Source organism: Lithobates pipiens, unplaced genomic scaffold, assembly GCF_037356315.1.
Source record: "Lithobates pipiens isolate NorthernLeopardFrog02 unplaced genomic scaffold, aLitPip1_a1.2 Scaffold_8, whole genome shotgun sequence".
In the NCBI taxonomy this organism is placed as follows: domain Eukaryota; kingdom Metazoa; phylum Chordata; class Amphibia; order Anura; family Ranidae; genus Lithobates; species Lithobates pipiens.
Window position 1 is genome coordinate 417,386,794 of NW_027507903.1, and position 21,953 is coordinate 417,408,746.

Genomic DNA, 21,953 nt, shown 5'->3' on the forward strand with positions numbered 1-21,953 from the left:
GTATTTTGTAACCTGTATCACCAAAGGTGACATTTGTGTCTGCTTCCATGAATATAAAGTATAAATATGCAAGGTTCATATCAGTCAATGACATATTTACAGGTGATGTTTGCATAATAGTGTGCTTTTAAAAGAGAAGAAGGCTGGCCTACACATGCCATATGTGATGTCTGACCTTTCCACAGGTGCTGGGCTGTTCAGGATGTCCAGTTTGTTCACTCCCAAGCAAACTACTTCTGAAGGATTAATCTTCCCAACTTGTTCCGAGCTTCGGTCATTCTCATAAAATATAAGGGACCTTTCCAGGACACACCAGTGTTTGTGAAAGTCTGTTCATAAAAACAAATGTTACATATCTGTAAAAAGAATGGGAAAAGAGCAACTAGGCATCTCTCTGCTTCAGTAGATACTTTCTTGTATTAAATGGTATTGACTCCAAAGAAGATACAAACATGCCCCTGTACAAATTCTTAGTAAATACCTCAGTCTCAGATCACACCGAATGCGGCTTTGAAATTGCGCTATTTCAACGTGATTTCAAAGCCTCCGGTCAGTGCAATTTCATGTGCGGTTTGCCGACATCTGTGCAACTTCAATGCAGGAGCCTTTTCAAAGTCGGTGTAAGTCAAAGTCGCTCTGATATGAAAGGTTTCACAGTTAGAAATAGAATGCAACTTGTCATGTGACTTTGATCTGTCAATTTGCATGACAAGTTGCACCGGTGTGAATGGGGGCTCATCTGAAATATGCAGTTCAGTTTTGGGCACAGTTCACAAAAAAGATATGGAATTGGAGAAAGTGCAATAAGAGGCATGAAGGAGCTCAGCTATGAGGAAACCCTCCCAAGTAACGATGGGGATATGATAGATAATAATCCACATCAATGGCTGGGGGTGTATTTTTTAGGGGGGGGGCGACCCTCCGCCCGCCCCCCGATCGGATACAATAAAAAGGACTTATTGGTATATATCTCAGTGATCGCGTGGAGTAGCTTCACAAAGCACAATTACTAAAAATATAAAATGTGCTCTGCATGAAAAAAATTCTATTCCGGCCCCCGTGGTTTAGTCTTTGAGGGGGATTAGGCATCTCGACCAGATTTGTGAAAATGATATCATAATAACTTTGGATTCTTTAAAGCAAAAGAGTGCCCTTTCAAATTCTTACTTATTTAGATATTTCCAGCTACTTCATGCATTTCTTGCTCAATTTGATAATTCTCGGTTGTCATTTTCTCCCTCTGAGCTATAAAACCTTCTAAGAGAGGAGTCTCTTACGAAAACGTCAGTCATTTATAAAGCATTAATGCCCACTGTTCATGAGGTTTTGGATGGGTTACTGATCATGTGGTGTGAAGAGGTTCCAGACTTAGATAATGAGAATTGGGAAGATATTTGGGACTATCCTATGTTACAACTGGTATCCGACAGAGATCGCTTAATTCAGTTCATGGTCCTACACAGGGAGTATTCTATTCCTCAGAGATTACACAGAATTTACCCCTCCACACCACATTAATACTGGAGGTGCCAGCTGACCCAGCTGCCTTCATGCATTTCTTTTGGTAATTCAAGTATTTTGTGGGGAGTTGGCAATTTTATTATTCAATTAATCTTTTCCAGTGCCACTAACAACTGATATATGTATTTTGGGGCTTGTAAATTCCCTGACCCCAATAAGGGCGATCAGGAATCTTAGGGGTCCTTCTGTTCTATGCAAGGAAGGCTATTATCCTTAAATGGAAATCCTCTGCAGACCCTACTTTGAATGACTGCAAAAATTTGGTAAATTTTCCCATTCCGCTTTATAAATTCACTTATGAGTCCAGAGATTTCCCCCAAAAATATATTATGGTTTGAGGCATTTGAATCGATTCTCCCTCCACTACTGATTCTCCAGAATCCATCTCTCAATAACGTGTTGCCTTATTGTATGGTGTCCTTGTTCATGAGGAGGTTCTGTTTTTGTTCTTTTGGCCTAGTAATAGAGTATACAGTATATCTATGAGCTTCTGCTCTGTCTGGTGTGGGGCTGCTGCTCCTGTCATCTATTTGGAGATGTCTTCGCTGCTTATCGGTTACTCCTTTTTCCTCTCATGCTGCTGTGCCATTGAAGTGCCTTTAGGAGTTAAGTGAGTTGGAATGTTATGTTGTGTTTGTACTTTTGAGTCTGGGTATGCCCAATAGGCTCTAGTTTGTACCAACCTATTTTTCTCCAATCAAAAAGAAGTTGCAAAAAAAAAAAAGCGGAGCGAAAGCAGGAAACTGGTGGGAGGCTAAAGACAGGGAGAGAAAATAAGAGAAGGGAAAATAATAAAGGAAAGAGAAGACCACAGCGGCCCCTCTGGAAGGAAGCACCCCAAGCCAATAATAAGGAACAAGGGGAAAAACATCCTTAGTTATCAAAGCTGGGCCAAACATGAGGTATGTTGTGAGGCGGGAAAGTAATCCAACCAGGGCTGCCAGATCAAGCAGAACTTATCTTTCTTTCCAGGACCGCTGTCAGCTTTTAATTCACAAAGTATCCTGAACCCTAGATTTCACCTCTTCAATGTTGAGGGATGGGGACTTCTACATATGCACAATGACCTGTTTAGTGGCTTCAAAAATACCTGTGAACTCCTTAATAGTTCTTACCATCTTTTGATTTCTTGGCTGTAAATGTTTTGCTCAGGTTGGCGGCCTTGTTTAAGTACCCAGAATGCACTACGGGCTGCATGATCTCATCGTAAACTCTTCCTTGGTTCAAGTCATCTGGAAAGAGTCCTTCAGCTACAAAATAAACAAGCACAGCAAAATTATTGTTTTAATTATACATAAAAGCACGTTGTATAGGGGCTCATTTATTTAATACTGGTAAAATTACAGCTGAACTATAACTGATTGTTATGGGTAACACAGCAATTATTCATCTAGACACATTTTTTTTATTTTTTTAATAAATTCTTTTTATTTGTTTTAAAAAAGAAGATTACAGAACAGAGCCTTGGGGCATTCCCCGGCTCGACCAATACAACACAGCAGGTAAGGCATAACACCTAAAAAACTATCAGCCTAACCCAAAGAACATACATCAACCAAACCCCGTAGCTTGCTGCTAAAATTGACAGGAGTAATGTAATTCCCAGAGGCACATTTTATAAACAATGCCCATATAGGAATTTGTTATAACTCTTAATATCTATACAACATTAAGGGTCTCATTTAAAGTACAGTGGTATGGTCACACCAGGGCCATACTGCTGCAGTAACAAGGCACATAAATTCAAAAGCTAGTTATTAATTGCCATTTTTTTGTATAGTTTGCTCACTGAAATTGGCTTGGAGACATATTGAGCGCCTTCAGCTTCCACTGCACCTTTATGGAGGAGTGGGCTGCCTCCAGGCATACATGCCCTCAATTAAATGTATGCATTGTTATACACAGGTATGCTCCAACATGAAGACTCTCCAATATAAGTGTTAGAACAGCATTTTACAGAGGAGCCTAGGTGAGGCAATGCAGCTTCCACATATACTTGCAAATAGGTGCAACTAAAACCTTTGCTTTTAACATATATTATTAGACTGTGTCATTTATTTATTTTTTGCCAGCTCAGCTTGTAAATGTGCTGGGAACATTTTATTTGATTGTGCTGCAGTAACAAAGTGCAACAGAAATGGATGAAAAAAAAAGGTGGGAGAAGAGCCCAATCATATGTCCTGTCAAAGACTTGCACTCCTCACAAAGCTCTCTGTGCTCCGTTAAGCAAAGAGAACACCATAGGACTCTGCCAGTCACACACTCTTGCCCAATGTTTATGAATGGGATGGGCCACAGCGTGCATAGTGAAAACACAATGTAACAAAAAGCGAATAGCGAAATATCTGCCCTCCACTGCAAATAAGCCCCTTACATAATTACATAGTAGGTGAGGTTGAAAAAAGACACAAGTCCAACCTATGTGTGTAATTATATGTCAGTATTACCTTGTATGTCTAATTTTAATGAGTGGCCACGTGTCTTGTTAAACTCCCTTCCATGAAAAAGTTTTACCCCTATTGTGGGGTCACCAGTTCGGTATTTGTAAATTGAAATCATATCCCTTCTCAAGCGTCTCTTCTCCAGAGATAATACGTTCTTGCAATCTTTCTTCATAACTAATATCCTCCAGACCCTTTATTAGCTTTGTTGCCCTTCTTTGTACTCGCTCCATTTCCAGCACATCCTTCCTGAGGACTGGTGCCCACAACTTAACAGCGGCCGGACCAGAGTCTTGTAAAGTGGGAGAATTATCATTTTATCTCTGGAGTTGATTCCCTTTTTTAATGCATGCAAATATTCTGTTTGCTTTGTTAGCAGCAGCTTGGCATTGCATGCCATTGCTGAGCCTATCATCTACTAGGACCCCCAAGTCCTTTTCCATTCTAGATTCCCCCAGAGGTTCTCCCACTAGTATATAGATTGCATTTATATTTTTTCAACCTAAATGCATTATTTTAAATGTTTCTACATTAAATGTCATTTGCCATGTAGTTGCCCACACCATTCATTTGTTCAGATCTTATTGCAAGGTTTCCATATCCTGCGGAGAAGTTATTGTCCTGCTTAGCATAGTATGCTCCGCAAATACAGAGATTGAACTGTTTACCCCATCCTCCAGGTCGTTTATGAACAAATAAATAGGATTGGTCCCAGCACAGAACCCTGTGGGACCCCACTACCCAGCCCTGACCATTCCGAGTATTCCCCATTTATCACCACCCTCTGTACTCGCCCTTGTAGCCAGTTTTAAATCCATGTACTCCCCCTAGGGTCTGTGCCAAAGGACCTTATTTTGTACAGTAAACGTTTATGGGGAACTCTGTCAAATGCTTTTGCAAAATCCAGATACACCATGTCTAAGGGCCTTCCTTTATCTAGATGGCACCTCACCTCCTCGTAGAAGGTTGGTTTGGCAAGAACGACTCTTCATGAATCCATGCTGATTACTGCTAAAGATACCGTTTTCATTACTAAAATCTTGTATATAGTTCCTTATCATCCCCTCCAAGAACTTGCATACTATTGATGTTAGGCTAACTGGTTTGTAATTCCCAGGGATGTATTTTTGGCCCTTTTTTATCTATTGGTGCTACATTGGCTTTTCTCCAATCAGCTGGTACCATTCCAGTCAGCAGACTGTCAGTAAAAATTAGGAAAAATGGTCTGGCAATTACTTAGCTGAGTTTCCCATGTACCCTCGGGTACAAGCCATCGGGTCCCAGTGATTTATTAACCCCCCTGGCAGTATTCCCGAGTCTGGCTCGGGGTGGAAGTTTTACACCAAAAGCGGTAACCCCGAGCCAGACTCGGGACCGCATCACTGTATGCAGGAGGAGGTTACTTACCTTCTCCCTTGGATCCAGCGATGTCCCCCCGCTGTACGAGCAGCTCGTCCTCCCCTCTATTCATCATGGAGCCGAGCTCCGTTCCCTGCGAGCGTTGCGACGCACGGGGACGGAGAACAGCGCCAAATTCAAAAAGTAAAACACACAGTATACATACAGTATAATGTAATCTTACAGATTACATTACTGAATGTAATTATTTCACATCCCCTTTGTCCCTAGTGTTCTGCCCAGTGTCCTGCATGCAGTTTTATATAATAAAAACTGTTCTTTATGCCTGGAAACTGGAGATTGTCCATAGCAACCAAAACTGTCCCTTTACATCAAAAATGATTTTAGACCAGCTAGAAAACAGCGACAATAAATTAGAATCACTCGCAGAATTAAACAATATTGATTTGTGGGGAGATCCGTCATCAAATACTGAAAAGTAATGACAGTGACAATTCTGCAACTGAGCAAATTTCAGTGTTATTGATTTGATTACATTATTGAATAATTTTTATTATTGTTATATTATTATTTGGTATAATTATTTACAGTTATTTATTATATTATAATTTATGATTTCATTTTTCTAACTTTATCATACCCGGGATGTCTGCTCGACTCTGGTTTGGGCAGATTTAAGAGAGTTATTCCTAAGAATTACAGGACTACAATATAAAACGCCAAATTTTGCAAAATAATTGTACCGCTTTTAGCACCTAAAATCCGAAATAATCGTACTCGTGCTCAATTCTGTGAGTGATTACAATTTATTATTGCTGTTTTCTAGCTGGTCTAAAATCATTTTTTATGTAAAGGGACAGTTTTGGTTGCTATGGACAATCTCCAGTTTCCAGGCATAAAGAACAGTTTTTATATTATAAAACTGCATGCAGGACACTGGGCAGACCACTAGGGACAAAGGGAATGTGAAATAATTACATACAGCAATGTAATCTGTAAGATTACATTACACTGTATGTAATGCGTGTGTTTCACTTTTTGAATTTGGCGCCGATCTCCATCCCCGTGCATCGCAACGCTCGCAGGGAACAGAGCTCGGCTCCGTGATGAATCGAGCGGAGGACGAGCCGCTCGTACAGCGGGGGGACATCGCTGGATCCAAGGGAGAAGGTAAGTCTGCCAGCTGCAAGAACTTGAAAAAGACTGCTGGCTTCCTGAAGACTTTACAGAAAATGATGGCGGCGGCAGTACACCACTACAGAACACCACTGGATCACTGGAAGCGACCATGTTTATTGTGGATAACTATAGGGGTAAAGGAGGGGGGAGGGGATGAAGTTCCCTTTTCATCTACCATTGAAAATCATGTCCATTCATGCAAGAAATATAAATCTGTGCTAGATAGGATGCTAGTTACAGGGGAAGAGGATGACTGTATTTTATATACAATTTTATACGCCTCCTGGTAATAGAGGCTGGGAAAAGAAAGAAATAGAGGAGAGAAATAAAAGAATATGGACATATTAGTGTTGGGAACAGGTACTAAAGTTTTTAGTGTCCTGCTCTAGTAAATTTTAAGAAGATATAATATGCCAAAACTGTTTTTTTTGTTTTTTTATGGCAGCATTTCATACAGATTTGACTCTTTTATTCCCTTTTGATATTAAACCTGTTTTGCATTCATTATTTTCAACAATAAAGTGGCAATTATAAATGAAAAAATGGTGTGCTATTTCTCGCTGCTCTTGAGGATAATGTGAGTCATTTTTATGAATCATCAGATTGAAGGCAGTCATTACTATAGTGTATTCATGAGTATCACATGCCATAGAAATCACCCCCCCCCCCCTTTGGGCAGCACGTGGTCTGCTACAATGAGCTCTTGTTTGCAGTGGAATTCAACTTTAAGGGCAACGTATAGCTACAGCTGATTTGCCTTATATGGACAGGAAACACATCAACATGATTAATTGTAAGCTGACAATACGTCTTTTCTCTGAAATTGCTAATAACAGACTTTCCTATAATCATGCAGTATAAATGTGTGGAGTACTACCCTGCATTTTGTTAAAGGTCCATTCTTCAATAATCAATGAGATGGTAGTCACTGGGACACAAAGTTTGATTAAATTAATTAATAAATGAATGAGGTTAAATCTCCCTAAAGGGGCCAAGACAGCAGTAAAGCCTGACAAAGATTCCGATATTTTCAAACCCCCCTAAAATGTGCAAGGAAAATAGAAAAACAGCATTTTTGCTACCACGTGATTGGATGGTGGAAGTCAGCAGACCTTCTGCTCGTTTACTAAGCTCTGGAGCAACTGCTCTTATGGAGTGCAACTACACGTTGCAAAGTTCACAGTCTATTTGTCTTTAGTAAATCAACCCCAGAGCATCATGGTGCTCGGTACACAGATGCTGTGAGCAGTGGGGGTATCATGTGATCGCTAGGACCAATCATAGCAATCACATGATTACATGTAAACAAAACAGTCATGAATGGCTTCCATTCATGGTTGCTTGCTTAATATTGTGATGCTTTCATTGGCCTAACACTATTACATGGTATCTGGTACCCTGTACCATGTAATTAGCTGTAGCCAATCACAGTTAAAAGCTTTGCATATAACAGCGATCATCACTATTATAAGCAATACGACTGTGAAAAGAAAAATTCTGATCACCCCCTCCTCCCAGAGTAGTATAGTGTCACTATGGTAATGCTGAACTGCTCTGATGAGAGTATGTTAAATAAAAAAAATCTTTAAGAAAGAAAAAAAAAGTCTTAAAAAAAAAAGTAAAAAAAAAAATACTTTTTCTCTCATCAGTCTGTATCCCTGATCACTGCCACACCAGTCATACGATGATGTAGTACCGCACTGGTGACAGTATGTAAAAAAAAAATTACATTAAAAAACATTATTAAAAACATTATTATTATTATAAAAAAAATATATTCAATTTCTTCCTTTTCCAAAAAAATTTACCAAAAATGACAACTTCAAAAAACTCGCCATACCTCTTACTAAAAACCTTGGACTGTCTACTTTCCAAAAAGGGATAATTTGGGGGGTATTTGTACTGTCCTGGTATTTTAGGGCCTCAGAAAATTACATAGGCCGCCAGGATTGCTTAATTTTTGAGTATATATACCATAGTTTGTAGACTCTATAACTGTCACACAAACTAAACAATGTATACTGATTTGGGTTATTTTTACCAAAGAAATGTAGCAGAATACTTTTTGGCCTAAATTTATGAAGAAAGAATATTTGTTTGCAAAATTTTATAAAACAGAAAATAAGAAAAACATGTTTTTTTTCCAGCATATATTTTTTTTCATTTACAGTATATAGCAAAAAATAAATAAAAATCCAGTGGTGATAAAATACCAGCAAAAGAAAGCTCTATTTGTGTGAAAAAAAAAAAAGTCCAGTGGTGAGTAACCTGTTGCCCACTGCCCCACATACATTTACTGCGGGACAGCAGCTCCTCTGCGTAGAATCACATACAGGTATGTGATTCTTCACTTCCAGGTCATGGACACAGCAGTAGCCAATCAGCCGGTCCGGAAACCCGATGTCCGCCGTGACTCACTGATTGTTCCTGACAGAGCAGAACGGCGTTCTGCCTATGTAAACAAGGCAGATCCCCATTCTGTTAGTAGAGAAGACAGAGATCCTGTGTTTCTGCTAAGCAGGAACACAGATCTCTGTCTTTCCACAGTTAAAGCACCCCCCAACACAGTTAGGAAGCACACCCAAGGAACACATTTAACCTTTTGATTGCCCCTGATGTCAACCCCCTTCCCTGCCAGTGTCATTAGTACATTGACAGTGCATATTTTTTAGCACTGATCACTGTATTGGTGTCACTAGTCCCCAAAATTGTCACTTAGTGTCCGATTTGTCCACCGCAATGTCACAGCCCCGCTATAATTTGCTGATCGCCAGCCATTACTAGTAAAAAAAAAATGAAAACATAAATATTCCATAGTTTGTAGACGCTATAACTTTTGCACAAACCAATCAATATACTCTTATTGGGATTTTATTTTACCAAAAATAGATAGCAAAAAATGGTCTGCTCATGAAACCTTCCGTAGCTGAAATGGTTAAATACCACCAAAAGAAAGCTCTACTTTAAACTACCAAGCTCTACCAAGCAATTGCCAGTTAAATTAGCACAGTGCTGAATAACAAAAATACCCTGGTCAATGAAGAGGGTAAAACCTTCCGGAGGTCAAGTGGTTAAGCTTTGACCAAAAAACAAAAACATTGTTGATTGGTTTCTATGCAGAGCTGCCCCAGATTTTACACTCTCCAGTTTTAGTAAATCAAACCCTATAAGGTTTAAGGACCGGAGATAATTACAGACACCGCTTATAGTGACACTTCATGCGGTACCATTCTGTGTGCTGTGGAAAATTTCAGAGATGCTACATTTTTCTGCACTACACCACAAATTACATGTGAGTGTGAGTGGGGCACATAGAAATAAAAGTCACAGCACATAGTGTGAATGACCCCTAAAGGTCAGACATTAATTAGAATTTATTTATTAAAAAGTATTTAATAAATGTATTATTTAAAAAAATATATTAAAAAAAATATTAAACACACAATGAATTATCCAAGTAAGTATGTGCAGCCCATAACACTACCTTTTATCTTTCACTGGTCAGCATTGTATTATATATTTACATGGATATTGTGTTCTATCGAGTGAATAATAGGTCACAATGGAGATGAGATCGCATTCATTCATCACAATCATGCCATCATCCCCATTCCACTGGGAATTTTAGTCATATTTGTATGATCAACGGTCTATTACCATTGGTGGATTCATTTACTCTGACATATTTTTTGTGTGATTTTAAAACTCTTATGCCCCATACACGCGGTCGGACTTTCCGACGACAAAATTCGTCTGATTTTTTCCGAAAGGATTTTGGCCCAAACTTGTCTAGCATACAAACTGCCGCACAAAGTTGTCGGAAAATTCAATCGTTCTGAACGCGGTGATGTAGAAGACTTATGACGGGACTATAAAGAGGGCAGTAGCCAATAGCTTTCGTCTGGTAATTTATTCTGAGCATGCGTGGCACTTTGTCCATCGGAATTGTCTACACCCGATCGGAATTTAAATAATCGGATTTTGTTGTCGGAAAATTTTAGATCCTGCTCTCAAACTTTGTGTGTCGGAAATTTCGACGAAAAAAGTCAGATGGAGCCCACACATGATCGGATTTTCCGACAACAAGATCTGATTGCACATTTTCCGTCTGAAAGTTTGAGCGCGTGTACAGGGTATTATAATTAATAATATTTTAATTTTTTTATACATAAATTGTAATTACTGTGATGGAGATCTTTAAAGTCCCAGTTACTGGAAAATGTTTCTCTTTTTGCTTATAGCATATCTTAATAACCCATATACTGTATGTACTGCATACTCCAAAGCTATTTTTCTATAATAAACATCCTTTTAATGTGAGCCAAAAATGACCTGTATTTAATTATCTTTCTGTAGATTTCAGTGCCATAAATTAGTCAGTTTATCTCTATTACTCATGGCTCTAATGTGAAGCCACTGTTTCCTCTGGAAATTAAAATATTCATTTGAAGGATATTAATCACCCCACAAGAACGATAAATAGTAAGACAATGCTTTTTTCTAATAAATGAAGTGCCTAGCCAGCAAATAACTAAATAACTACATATGGTATCAGGTCTTTATTTGCCAATCTCTCCAATTCCAGGAGAGACTAGTGACAAAACTCATTGTGTGCTGTGCTGTCCCTCCCCATCAAGTAAAAATCTTCCCCATTGAAATTTTTTTTTCCTCCTAAACAAAGCAAAACCCATCATTCACCTCTGCAATAGCTTAGACGTGCAACCCTTGTCCACAACTTACCTTTGCACCTCTCATCCACTGCTCAGTTCTGCACCTTCCGTCCACAGCTTACCTCACCCCTGTCCAAAGATCATCTCTGTACCTCCCATCCACATTTCACCTCTGCACTTCACTGTGCAAAACTCACTTTTGAAACCCTATCTAAAGCTCACCTCTGTACCTCCCATCCACAGCTCAGTTTTGCACCTTCCACCACAGCTTACCTCAACCTCATACAAAGCTCACCTCTTCACCTCTGTTCAAAACTCACCTCTGTACCTCCCATCCACACTTCACCTCTGCACTTCACTGTGCAAAACTTGCTTCTGAAACCCTACCCAAAGCTCACTTGTGCACCTCCCATCCACAGCTCAGTTCTGCACTCCCTGTTCACAGCTCACCTTTTCCCCATCCAAAGCTCAGCTCTGCACTACTGTCCAAAACCCATCTCTGCTCCTCCCATCCACAGCTGCTGTGATGTGACTCCACTGTCCACAACTCATGAACCCTCATCCATAGCTCACCTCTGCATCCTTGTCCAAAGCTCACCTCTGAACTCCTGTCTAAAGCTCACCTCTACACCTCCCATTCACACGTCCCCTCTATACCCCTGTCCAAATCTCACCTCTGCAACTCTCTCCGCTGCTCACTCTTGCACCACCCCATCCACAACTTACCCCTGCATCCCTAGTCTGCAACCAACCTCTGCACATTAATTTGTGACATCCTTGCCCTCCCACAATTGGCCAGTCAAGCTGAAGCAGAGCACAGCACCATGCCCTGCCCCCCCCCCCCCCCCCCTCCATAAACACACTGCTCCTGGGCAACCCTTCCTCTTTTACCACGTAGGTGAAGGGTTCTGTGGAGTTGCGCTTTTACCACTTGCAAACATGTAAGCTTGGCTTCTGTGTTCACAAGGGGCAGTAGATAGTGGTGAGCTCAGTCCAAATAAAATATAAAGTATCCATTCTATGTCTCATGGTGGGTTAAACTACATTGGATTCTACTTCTATGCCTTCATGGTAAGTTAGCCATCTCTGGGTCTAGTCAAATGAGCATGCTATTATATGACGCAGACATTAGACAGAGAACATGCACCTCGATTGTATGATTGATATTGTTACATTTTTGGTATAGTTGTTTTTAAGAATTTTTTTTTAAATTGCTGATTGTTATAAAAGAAATACAGAAAATATATTACTGTTGAGGCTGTAGGAGCTTGCCCTCCAGTTGTCTGCTGAGTTGGAGGAAAGGGAAGAGCTCTCACATGGCTCGGCTAAACACTCAGCATCGGAGAAGAACTGCATGACTGTCTTTAGCAAGTTTGGTCCTGAAACAGCACCAGAGAGCATCTGAAAAACACAATTATGCATATATAATACAACAAAAGAATCATGTTTTTGAGCTTCCGCAGAACATAATTTGCAGAAAATTACTCAATATTCCTAATTAAATTATTTTTTTTTTTAAATAGAGGCTACTATAACCTACTATAACCTTGTTTTGCCCCAACCTGAAATCAATGAGTATGAGTACTGATGTGATGGCTATGTGATAAGTACACATGCAATCACTGAAAAAAGTGCAGGGATGCTTAATGCTTAATAATATGTATATTAAAGCAGAACTTCAGTCATTTTTCATCTTTCCATCTATTAAATCTTCTGCCCTTGTTGTTTTAACTTTGGATAGTAACACATTTTTTTTTCTGCCAGTAAATACCTTATACAGCCCACTTCCTGTTTCTTGTCGGGTAAAATGCCTAGGTTTATGACATCATGCACAGCTCTCTCACTCTAGTGAGAGTTTGCCAGGAAGGGGGGGGGGGGGGGTGAGTCATAAGAGGGCCAATGAGAGCTCCAGGGTCCGCCGGACAATTCCACTGTGTGTGCGCGGACTTTTTCTTCCCAAAAGTCCAGACTTTAAAAGAAGACTTGACTCAAAAAAAAAACCAATCCACTTGTCTGTGTGCTAGTCCGCTGGACTTTCCAAATGAATGGACTTGCCCACACACAGAGTAAAGTCCATTCGTTTGGAACGTGACTTGAGGTACGACGGGACTAGCGAAGGAAGTCAATGTCGCGGCTTCCATCGGCGAGATTGACACCTTGCAAGCCCAGTCACCTGGTATGGATTTTAAGGGGAACCCCTACTCCGAAGAAACGGCGGATGCTGGGACTGTGATGTCGTAAGGGGCGGGGTCACCATGTGACATCACCCATGACCCCGGCCCTTATGCCTATATAAGTCGCCACGCAACGCGTCCCTGGCATTACAGCCGGAGAGAGCATTGTGTCCACATCGGAAGAAGAGAAGAAGGAAGAAGAAGAGGTCAGTGGCGACGGCAAACGAGAAGACCGGGCCAATGCCAGTAAAAGAGCTGGAAGAAGATAGCAGAGGAGCCCGGCAGAAGAACTGAAGAGTGGGAGAAGAGGCCGGAAAGCGTGGAGAAGTCGGAAGAAGACCACCGAAGTCAGAAGAAGAACCCCAAAGTCGGAAGAAGACCCCCGGTCGGCGACGACGACGAACGAGAAAGCCGGGCTCCTCCGCTAGCAAAAGAGCGCCAAAAGGGCAGAAGATAGTGGAGGAACCCGGCGAGAAGACCCCTGACGTTTTTTTAATACCATTTTTCTCCCCAGGTGAATGGGTAGGTGTACGATGTACCCTATACTCATTCACATAGAGTGAGGGGCCGGGATCTGGGGGCCCCCTTATTAAAGTGGGCTCCCGGATTCCGATAAGCCCCCCGCCCGCAGACCCCGACAACCAACGGCCAGGGTTGTTGGGAGGAGTCCCTTGTCCTCATCAACACCCCACATGTTGAGGGCACACGGCCTGGTATGGTTCGGGGGGGAGCTCGCTCGTCCCCACCCCCTTTCCTGACCGGCCGGGCTGCGTGCTCGGATAAGGGTCTGGTATGGACTTTGGGGGGTCGCCCATGCCATTTTTTCGGCGTAGGGGTTCCCCTTAAAATCCATACCAGGTGACGGGGCTAGCAAGGTGTCAATCTCGCCCGACAGAGTTGCCGAGATTGGCTTCCTTCACTAGTCCCGTCATACCTTTAAAAAATGAACGGACTTTACACCATGTGTGGGCAAGTCCATTCATTTGGAAAGTCCGGCGGACCTCCGCCGGAAAAGTCTGTTCATGTGTCATCGTGTGTGGGCAAGTCCGCTCGTTCGGAAAGTCCGGCGGACCTCCATTCGGAAAGTCCACCAGATAGTCTGATTGTGTGTAAGCGGCATAAGGCAGATCACAGATATTACAATTTTGCAGGAAAGAAAAATGCTCATCAAGTCCCCCATCAACACAGTCAATGTTGAAGAGGGAAGCCCTCCCGTGGGGCTATTGTGTTTAACTGGCAGGGGGCACAGACAGCCATGCTTGGAGGACACATCTATTATTGCAAGCATCCGAAATTCTGGTTGTAGATCGATGGATCGACTTGGATACAATCAGCCTGGCAACAGATGGTTCAAATCTCTCTTGGCCCCTGCTGAAATGGCTGTGATTCAAACCATCTATGATCAGTTTTTGGAGGAATCATAACATCTTTTGATCCTACCTGGATTTTAATCTATGTGGCCTTTAAAAAGCACCCATATAAAAAAATTATAACTAATAGCTTCTATTGCATGATATAAATGGCCTTTCTTTTGTATTTTTATTTTTAATTCTTCTCTATATCTTCTTTTTCCCCTTAGTTCACCACCCCACTACTCCTTTATGGTGACTTACCTTCTTTCCTGTATCCAACCTCTAAGCAACAACACCTAAAGGCATATTTATAAAGCAGTGAATATGATATTCACCAAACATTCACTACATGTGAAGCAAGCACTGTAATTTAAAGTATATGTACCACCTGTTTTGAATGTTTGCAGAACATTACATTAACTGCTTTATAAATATACCTTCAAATGTTTCTAGAATACATCCCTTTTACTACTCCTCCCAAACACATTACTTTTAACCACTTGAGTCTTAGGTAATGTTTTAAAATGGCACAGGGACATCAGCTATTCATCTCAGCACCATTTCAAAATTGCAACCTGAGCTTAGCGGCTCCTGTGAGTCCCAGTCCACACTAAGAACCTGCTCCAGCTCCTGGGCTTCAGATCTTGCTACACAGCACAGCACTACCTGTACGCACAATGCGTTTGCATTATGTTTACATTGGAAATGATAAGACATCACAAGTGATGTCAGGGCACTTCCTTTTAGTACAGAGGCCAGTATAGAGCTGTTTCAGCTCTCTCCTGAATCTCCTTTCAGCGACATGAAGAAAAAGAGAATGTTGGGACTTTAAATGAGTCGGTCCTCCTGTTTGTCCCTTCAGCAACAGATGTAGATATAGCACTGCTATAGAAATTGTTTTCTGGCTGACAGCCAGTAGTATATCACTATTAGAGGAGATCTTTTGCTGCACACCAAAAGATGAAGAAATAAAGTGTAACAACGTGATGTTTTGCAATCTAGCCCTGCCAGCATTGAATGGCAAGCAATATATGTTTTTACATTGTGAGTTTTTTTAAACTCAGGGTCATCTCGATACATTCATTGTTGTATTATAACCCATCTTCCAAAAATTCACTATAGAAAATAGAAAACATAACAATTGTTTAAACTAAGAAAATTTACCATTTTAAGAAAAAAATAAGGTAATTTTGAAATTGATGGCGGCAACACATCTCACAAAGGTTGGGACTAGGCAACAAAAAGCTGGCAAAGTAAGTGGTACTAACAAGGAAGATGCGGAACATTTTTCCACTAATTAGGTAATTGGCACCATGCCAGTAACATGACTGGGTATAAAAAGGGCATCTTAGAGAGTCTCAGAAACAAAGATGGGTAGATGTTCATCAAAATAATCATGATAATAATAATGATAAATCATCAAAAGATTCAGAGAATCTGGAGAAATCTTTGTGCACAAGGGACAAGGCTTAAACGCAGTATTCCAAGCCCGTGAGCTTCGGGTCCTCAGACGGCAGTGCATGATTCAGTGATGGAATACTTCCAAAAATCACTGTCTGTGAACACAGGTCGCTGTGCCATCCAAAAATTTGAGTTAAAGCGGAGTTCTACCCAAAAATGGAACTTCTGCTTTAAGTGCAGGTGACCTCCTGAAATGCCATATTTGGCATGTCATTTTTTTGGGGGGGGGGGGGGGGGGTTGATACCTCTTTTTACTTTCTCCCTGGGCACCACGGCACCAAAAGTAAGTTCACCTCTCCCCCTCCCTCCCTGCAATCTTCTGGGACATGTCACAAGTCCCAGATGATTGCCCGGCCAGTCACGGTGCGCAGCACAGCTCGCACATATGTAGTGCGTACCTGGCTGCGAAGCCACAATGCAGGCAATGCAGAGAGGAGGGGGGAGAGGAGCGGGGCTTCGTTCACCCGCATCACTGGGCTGTGGGACAGGTGAGTGTCCAATTAATAAAAGTCAGCAGCTACACTTTTTGTCGCTGCTGACTTTTATATGGTTGGAACTCCGCTTTAAAGCTCTATCATGCAAAGAAGAAGTCAGATCTGAACATGATCCAGAAATGCCACCGTCTTCTCTGGCCTAAAGCTCATTTAAATTAGTCTGCTGTAAAGATAGAAAAACTGTTCTGTGGTAAGACAAATCAAAATTTTACATTTTTTTTTGGCAACCATAGGCGCCGGGTCTTTTGAACTAAAGAGGAGAAGGACCTTCGGGCTTGTTTTAGCGTTCAGTTCAATAGCCTGCATCTGATGGTATGGGGGTGCATTTGCGTGTATGGAATAGACAGCTTGCACATCTGAAAGGCACCATTAATGCTAAGTAGCATATTCTCCCAACCTTTTTCAGGGAAGGCCTTGCATATTTCAGCAGGACCATGCTAAACCACATTCTGCATCTATGACAACAGCATAGTTTTGTAATAGAAGAATCTGCTCAATTGGCCTGGCTGAAGTCCAGACTTTTCACCAACTGAAAATATTTGACGTAACTGGAAATGAAAAATACGATAAAAAAGACCCAGGATTGTTAAGCAGTTAGAATCCTATATTGGGCAAGAATGAGACCACATTCCTCCCAAAACTCCAGAAACTGGTATCCTCAGTTTCCAGACATTTGCAGAGTGTTGTTAAAAGAAGAGGGGATGCTACATAGTGCCAATAATAGCCGTGTTCCAACTTTTTTAAGATGCATTGCTGCCATCAAATTGAAAATTACCTTTTATTTTTCTTCAAATGGTACATTTTCTCAATTTAATTATTTGATGTGCTTTCTATTTTCTATTTTGAATAAAATTTGGGTTTATGAGATCAAGTCATTGCATTCTGTTTTATGTAGATTTTACACAGTGCCCCAACTTTTTTGGAGTTGGACTAGGATTTTGTCTCCTATACAACGCAGTAAGTGTATGATTTTCAAACTTTGTTACCTTTGTTCACCTTCAATGTATCATAAGGAAAGAATTTAAAAATGTAATTTTCTAGTTGCTTTTCATACATACGAATAAAAATTGCATAGAAATGATTAGTCTTTCCATCATTCACGCTTGACATTTACGGTGTATCTTACCTTGAGGATTTCCTCTTGTGTGCTGTAGTTGGGGTGCGGACCTCTATATTTCCCATCTCTGTACTTGTGTGCTATAAAGTCTCGTCTTTGTTCAGTACTGTCTTCTGGATGGAGAATTTCCGATGATGGCAGCCGTGCAGCCCAGAACCGATTTGCTCGATCATTACCCAGGATAATAAATAACTGCAAGTATTAATATAATTTTCAATTACAATTATTTCCTGCTCACTGTTGCTTCCCCTGTGATGATTTATCAACAGGACTGTCAGGAGCATATTAGCAGAGTGTCCCTCCTGCAAAGCCTAAACAGGAGAAATCATATGAACCATATGTCCTAAGTATGACTGAAAGTGGACTGTAATACATTAGGACATAGCCATAACACTAATGTCAGGCCATGATTTGATGTCCAGCTTTTGTCTGAAGCTGTCCTTAGACATAATAAAACAATCATGCATGCTTACACAGTGGATTTGTGGTAAGTTCCTCTACAACGCAGAGCTGGTGATTAGCACTTCCACCTAAATCCCAACCACAGCACTACCTGCATGGAGTTTGCATGTTTTCCCTGTTTCCTCCAGGTACTCTGGTTTCCTCCCACACAAAACACGCTGGTAGGTTAATATTAATTGGCTCCTGTCTAAATTGGCGCTAGTATGTGTGTGCATTAATGTGAGTTAAGGACCTTGGATTGTATGCTCATTGAGGGCAGAGACTGATGTGAATGTACAATATATATATGTAAAGCGCTGCATAAATTGTTGGTGCTATATAAGTACCTGTAGTAAATAAATAGTAACATAAGTTCTTCTCCACTAAAACGTATTTAGGACTGTTGTGCAGTGTCACATAGACACTGGATTGTTACTGAGAACCAAGACTACCTGTATCTCAAGACTAAAAGTTAATGTGTATAGGCAGCTTTATAAAAACCTCCATTGAAGACTTTCATTTTTTATTCCTGATGATGTAATGATTCTTCTTTCCACTGCAACCAAGGACACAGGTACAAGCACTTTAAGTTTAAATATATTGCAGCCACTTCCAAAGAAAATACATTCCTCTTTATCATGTGCTAGTGGTTTTAACAGCCTGTCACTAAAGCAACAGACATTGGTTGATCTTGGTGGTGCCTGCAGATGGAGCTTTTAATCTGGCGATAGCACCCAAAATCAGTTCTGAGGTTTATTGTTCACCCCTGATGTGACAGTGCTAGCCACTCTCCTCCCCTCTCTGTTCCTCCTATTTTTTACATACACTTATAAAATCAGCAGAGTCAGTCATACAACAGTTCTATGCAGACATCTGAGTGATCTTGCTTGCATGAATGACTACCTCCTCAGTTTTATGGACAAGGCAAAATTGGTACAGACAGACAATGTAGGAATATTAGAGATGATCCACAATGCATCACTATTTAACAGTAGGGTTAGTCTATGGGACACAAACATGAAAAATCAAAAGTGCTCATTTTAAAGGCTTATATGCAAGCTATTGTCATAAAAAGTGTTTGGGGACCTGGGACCTGCCCCAGGGGACATGTATCAATGCAAAAAAAGTTTTAAAAACTGCGTTTTTTCGGGAGCAGTGATTTTAATAATGCTTAATCCATAGGGATGTCCCCTTGCATCAGAGGGGGGTGGGGTCACCTGGCGATGTCACTGTGTGACCCCGCCCTCTGTTATAAAAGAGCTGTCCCCTGAGAGGACAGACATTATGGCGGGTGCCTCCCATGGAGGTGGATTGGTGGCAGCGTGCAGGTTTTTTTTTTTTTTTTTTCGGTCCGTCGGTGGAGCAAGAGAAGAAGAAGAAGACTTTGTGGGGCAGTTTTACTTGTTTATCTTTTAATAAAGGACTTGTCCCCAAGCTGTGTCATGTAATTTTTACCATTTTCACACATTTTTGGTGAAATGGTAGGGGTACATTTGTACCCCGTTACCATTTCACACAGGGAGGAAGGTCGGATCTGGGGGTCCCCTTGTTAAAGGGGGCTTCCAGATTCCGATAAACCCCCCACCCGCAGACCCCCACAACCACTGGGCAAGGGTTTTGGGGATGAGGCCCTTGTCCTCATCAACATGGGGACAAGGTGCTTTGAGGGGCTACCTCAAAGCACCCTCCCCATGTTGAGGGCATGTGGCCTGGTATGGTTCAGGGGGGGGGGGCGCTCTCTCGTCCCCCCTTTTTTCCTGTGGCCTGCCAGGTTGCATGCTCACATAAGGGTCTGGTATGGATTTTTTTTTTTATTTGGCGAGGGGTTCCCCGTAATATCCATACCAGACCTGAAGGGCCTGGTATGGAATTTGGGGGGGGGGCTCATACGCAATTTTGTTTTACATTTTGGTTCGTGGTTCCCCATTATATTCATACCAGACCCAAAGGGGGAATCCCATGCCGTTTTTTTCAGTTACTTTTATGTGTATTGCTCGGACCGAAAATTCATAATAGCTATAGCTATATAGCTATAACTATAGATACCCCCCAGGTACGAAATTGAAAGGAATATTTCACTTTTATAACTTCACTTTAAGCATTATTAAAATCACTGCTCCTGAAAAAACAGCCATTTAAAAAAAAAAAATTTGCCTTAATACATGTCCCCTAGGGCAGGACCCAGGTCCCCAAACACTTTTTATGACAATTCCATGCATATAAGCCTTTAAAATGAGCACTTTTGATGTCTCCCATAGACTTTTATGTTCTGCAGCTTTTGAATTTGCCACGAACACCCAAATTGTTCGCTATTCGGCGAACACCCAATGAGGGCTCATCCCTATTTAACAGTAGTAAATATGATTGCATACCTCCCATCATTTTGAGAGAGGAACGAGAGACACCTACTAACAAATGTATGTAGGCATAGGACACGCCCCTGCCACACCCCTTTAAAGGAGAATTAACCAAAAAAGGTTAATTAAATAGACAAGTGCTTTTCTTTAACCACTACTATTCCTTTAATTTGGCTTTTAAAATTTACAAATGCAGCAATTTAGACATTGGATGAAAGGTTTAGCACTGGGAAACACTTTTTGAAAGATAAAAAGTGCATTTTATATACAATCAGACCGAAATGAGGGACAAATGAGCAGGAAAGGGGGACAGAGGGACATTGCTCCAAATCAGGGACAGACCCTCAAAATCGGGGACAGTTGGGAGCTATGTGATTGTATCTGCAGACTGAGTTGAGTCATACCTGTACAATTTCATTGCTCCAGATGCTTGTGTCTAGTTTCAGACTCTGCACTTTAGAGACATTGGTTCCCAGGCTTCTGTGTTGACCTGTACATTAAAGATAAGCATGTTAGTGAAATTATTCAGCTTTCCAAACAAAATAAACTTAAACTATCTTGAAACTATGACAAAAGTGTGCAGTTTGTAGTCAGGAATTCCTAGACTCCTAATAGTCTCATCTGGCAATTGGTTCACTTCTCTAAGAAATCAGAATGAAACTTGAATAAAACTACAGACAGCTTGTAGCATGAAATATACATTTTATGGACAATTTATTAAGGACACTATACTAATGGGTAGGGTCTCTGATTGAGTGTTACTTAACCCAGGACCCTGCATTCACTATATATGGTCTCCAACAGTACATAGAACATGGAAATGCAATTATTTTAGTAAATATAAACTGCTAAATACCTTTTTTCATCAGCAGTTACAGCAATCTTGTGACTTCTAGCAGTGTCTGGTTAAAGCTTGTGGGGGGGGGGGGGTGTGGCCAAGAGCAGCATATGATAGCACGTGTCTCACAGAGCTCCCGTCCTAGATCCTGCTTCGATCCTGCTCCCTGCCTGTGAAGCCGTCTGATTTTGGTTCATAACCCTGCCGGCTCCACCTCTGACACTATTGATTCTGCCATCGGACACTTTGGACACCATAAACAGATGGAGACTGGGGGTCTACCCAAATTCCAACATGGCGCCGCAGCCTCCCTCTCCAGGTGCTCACATGGAGCTGACAAGCTGAAGGATGCGGGTAAGCCTCCCAAAACTCCCAAGACAAATGGAAAGGACCCCCCCCCCCCCGGGACATGTTGTATTACACACAAAAACTGTCTGGGCTTATGGGGCAGAGAGGGGAGGAAGATATAAATGCCACTCCAGCTATATTACATGCAGCAATGGCGGGGGAGCAGCTCTTACAGGCCCCCTCTGCCACACAGGAACCAGT

The 21,953-nt window shown here is 41.3% G+C and overlaps 1 protein-coding gene across 2 annotated transcripts in view; it reads right to left on the reverse strand.

Annotated features, from left to right (window-relative positions):
- Positions 1 to 21,953, reverse strand: part of ARAP3 (ArfGAP with RhoGAP domain, ankyrin repeat and PH domain 3) — a 149,892-nt gene that overhangs the window by 67,629 nt on the left and 60,310 nt on the right. For both annotated transcript variants that reach the window (XM_077474240.1, XM_077474239.1), the window contains exons 11-15: positions 20,971 to 21,056; positions 17,778 to 17,960; positions 12,421 to 12,571; positions 2,637 to 2,771; positions 176 to 329 (exon numbers count right to left, since the gene is read on the reverse strand). In XM_077474240.1, coding sequence (XP_077330366.1) covers positions 176 to 329; positions 2,637 to 2,771; positions 12,421 to 12,571; positions 17,778 to 17,960; positions 20,971 to 21,056 — 709 coding nt within the window. The remainder of the gene's footprint in view (positions 1 to 175; positions 330 to 2,636; positions 2,772 to 12,420; positions 12,572 to 17,777; positions 17,961 to 20,970; positions 21,057 to 21,953) is intronic.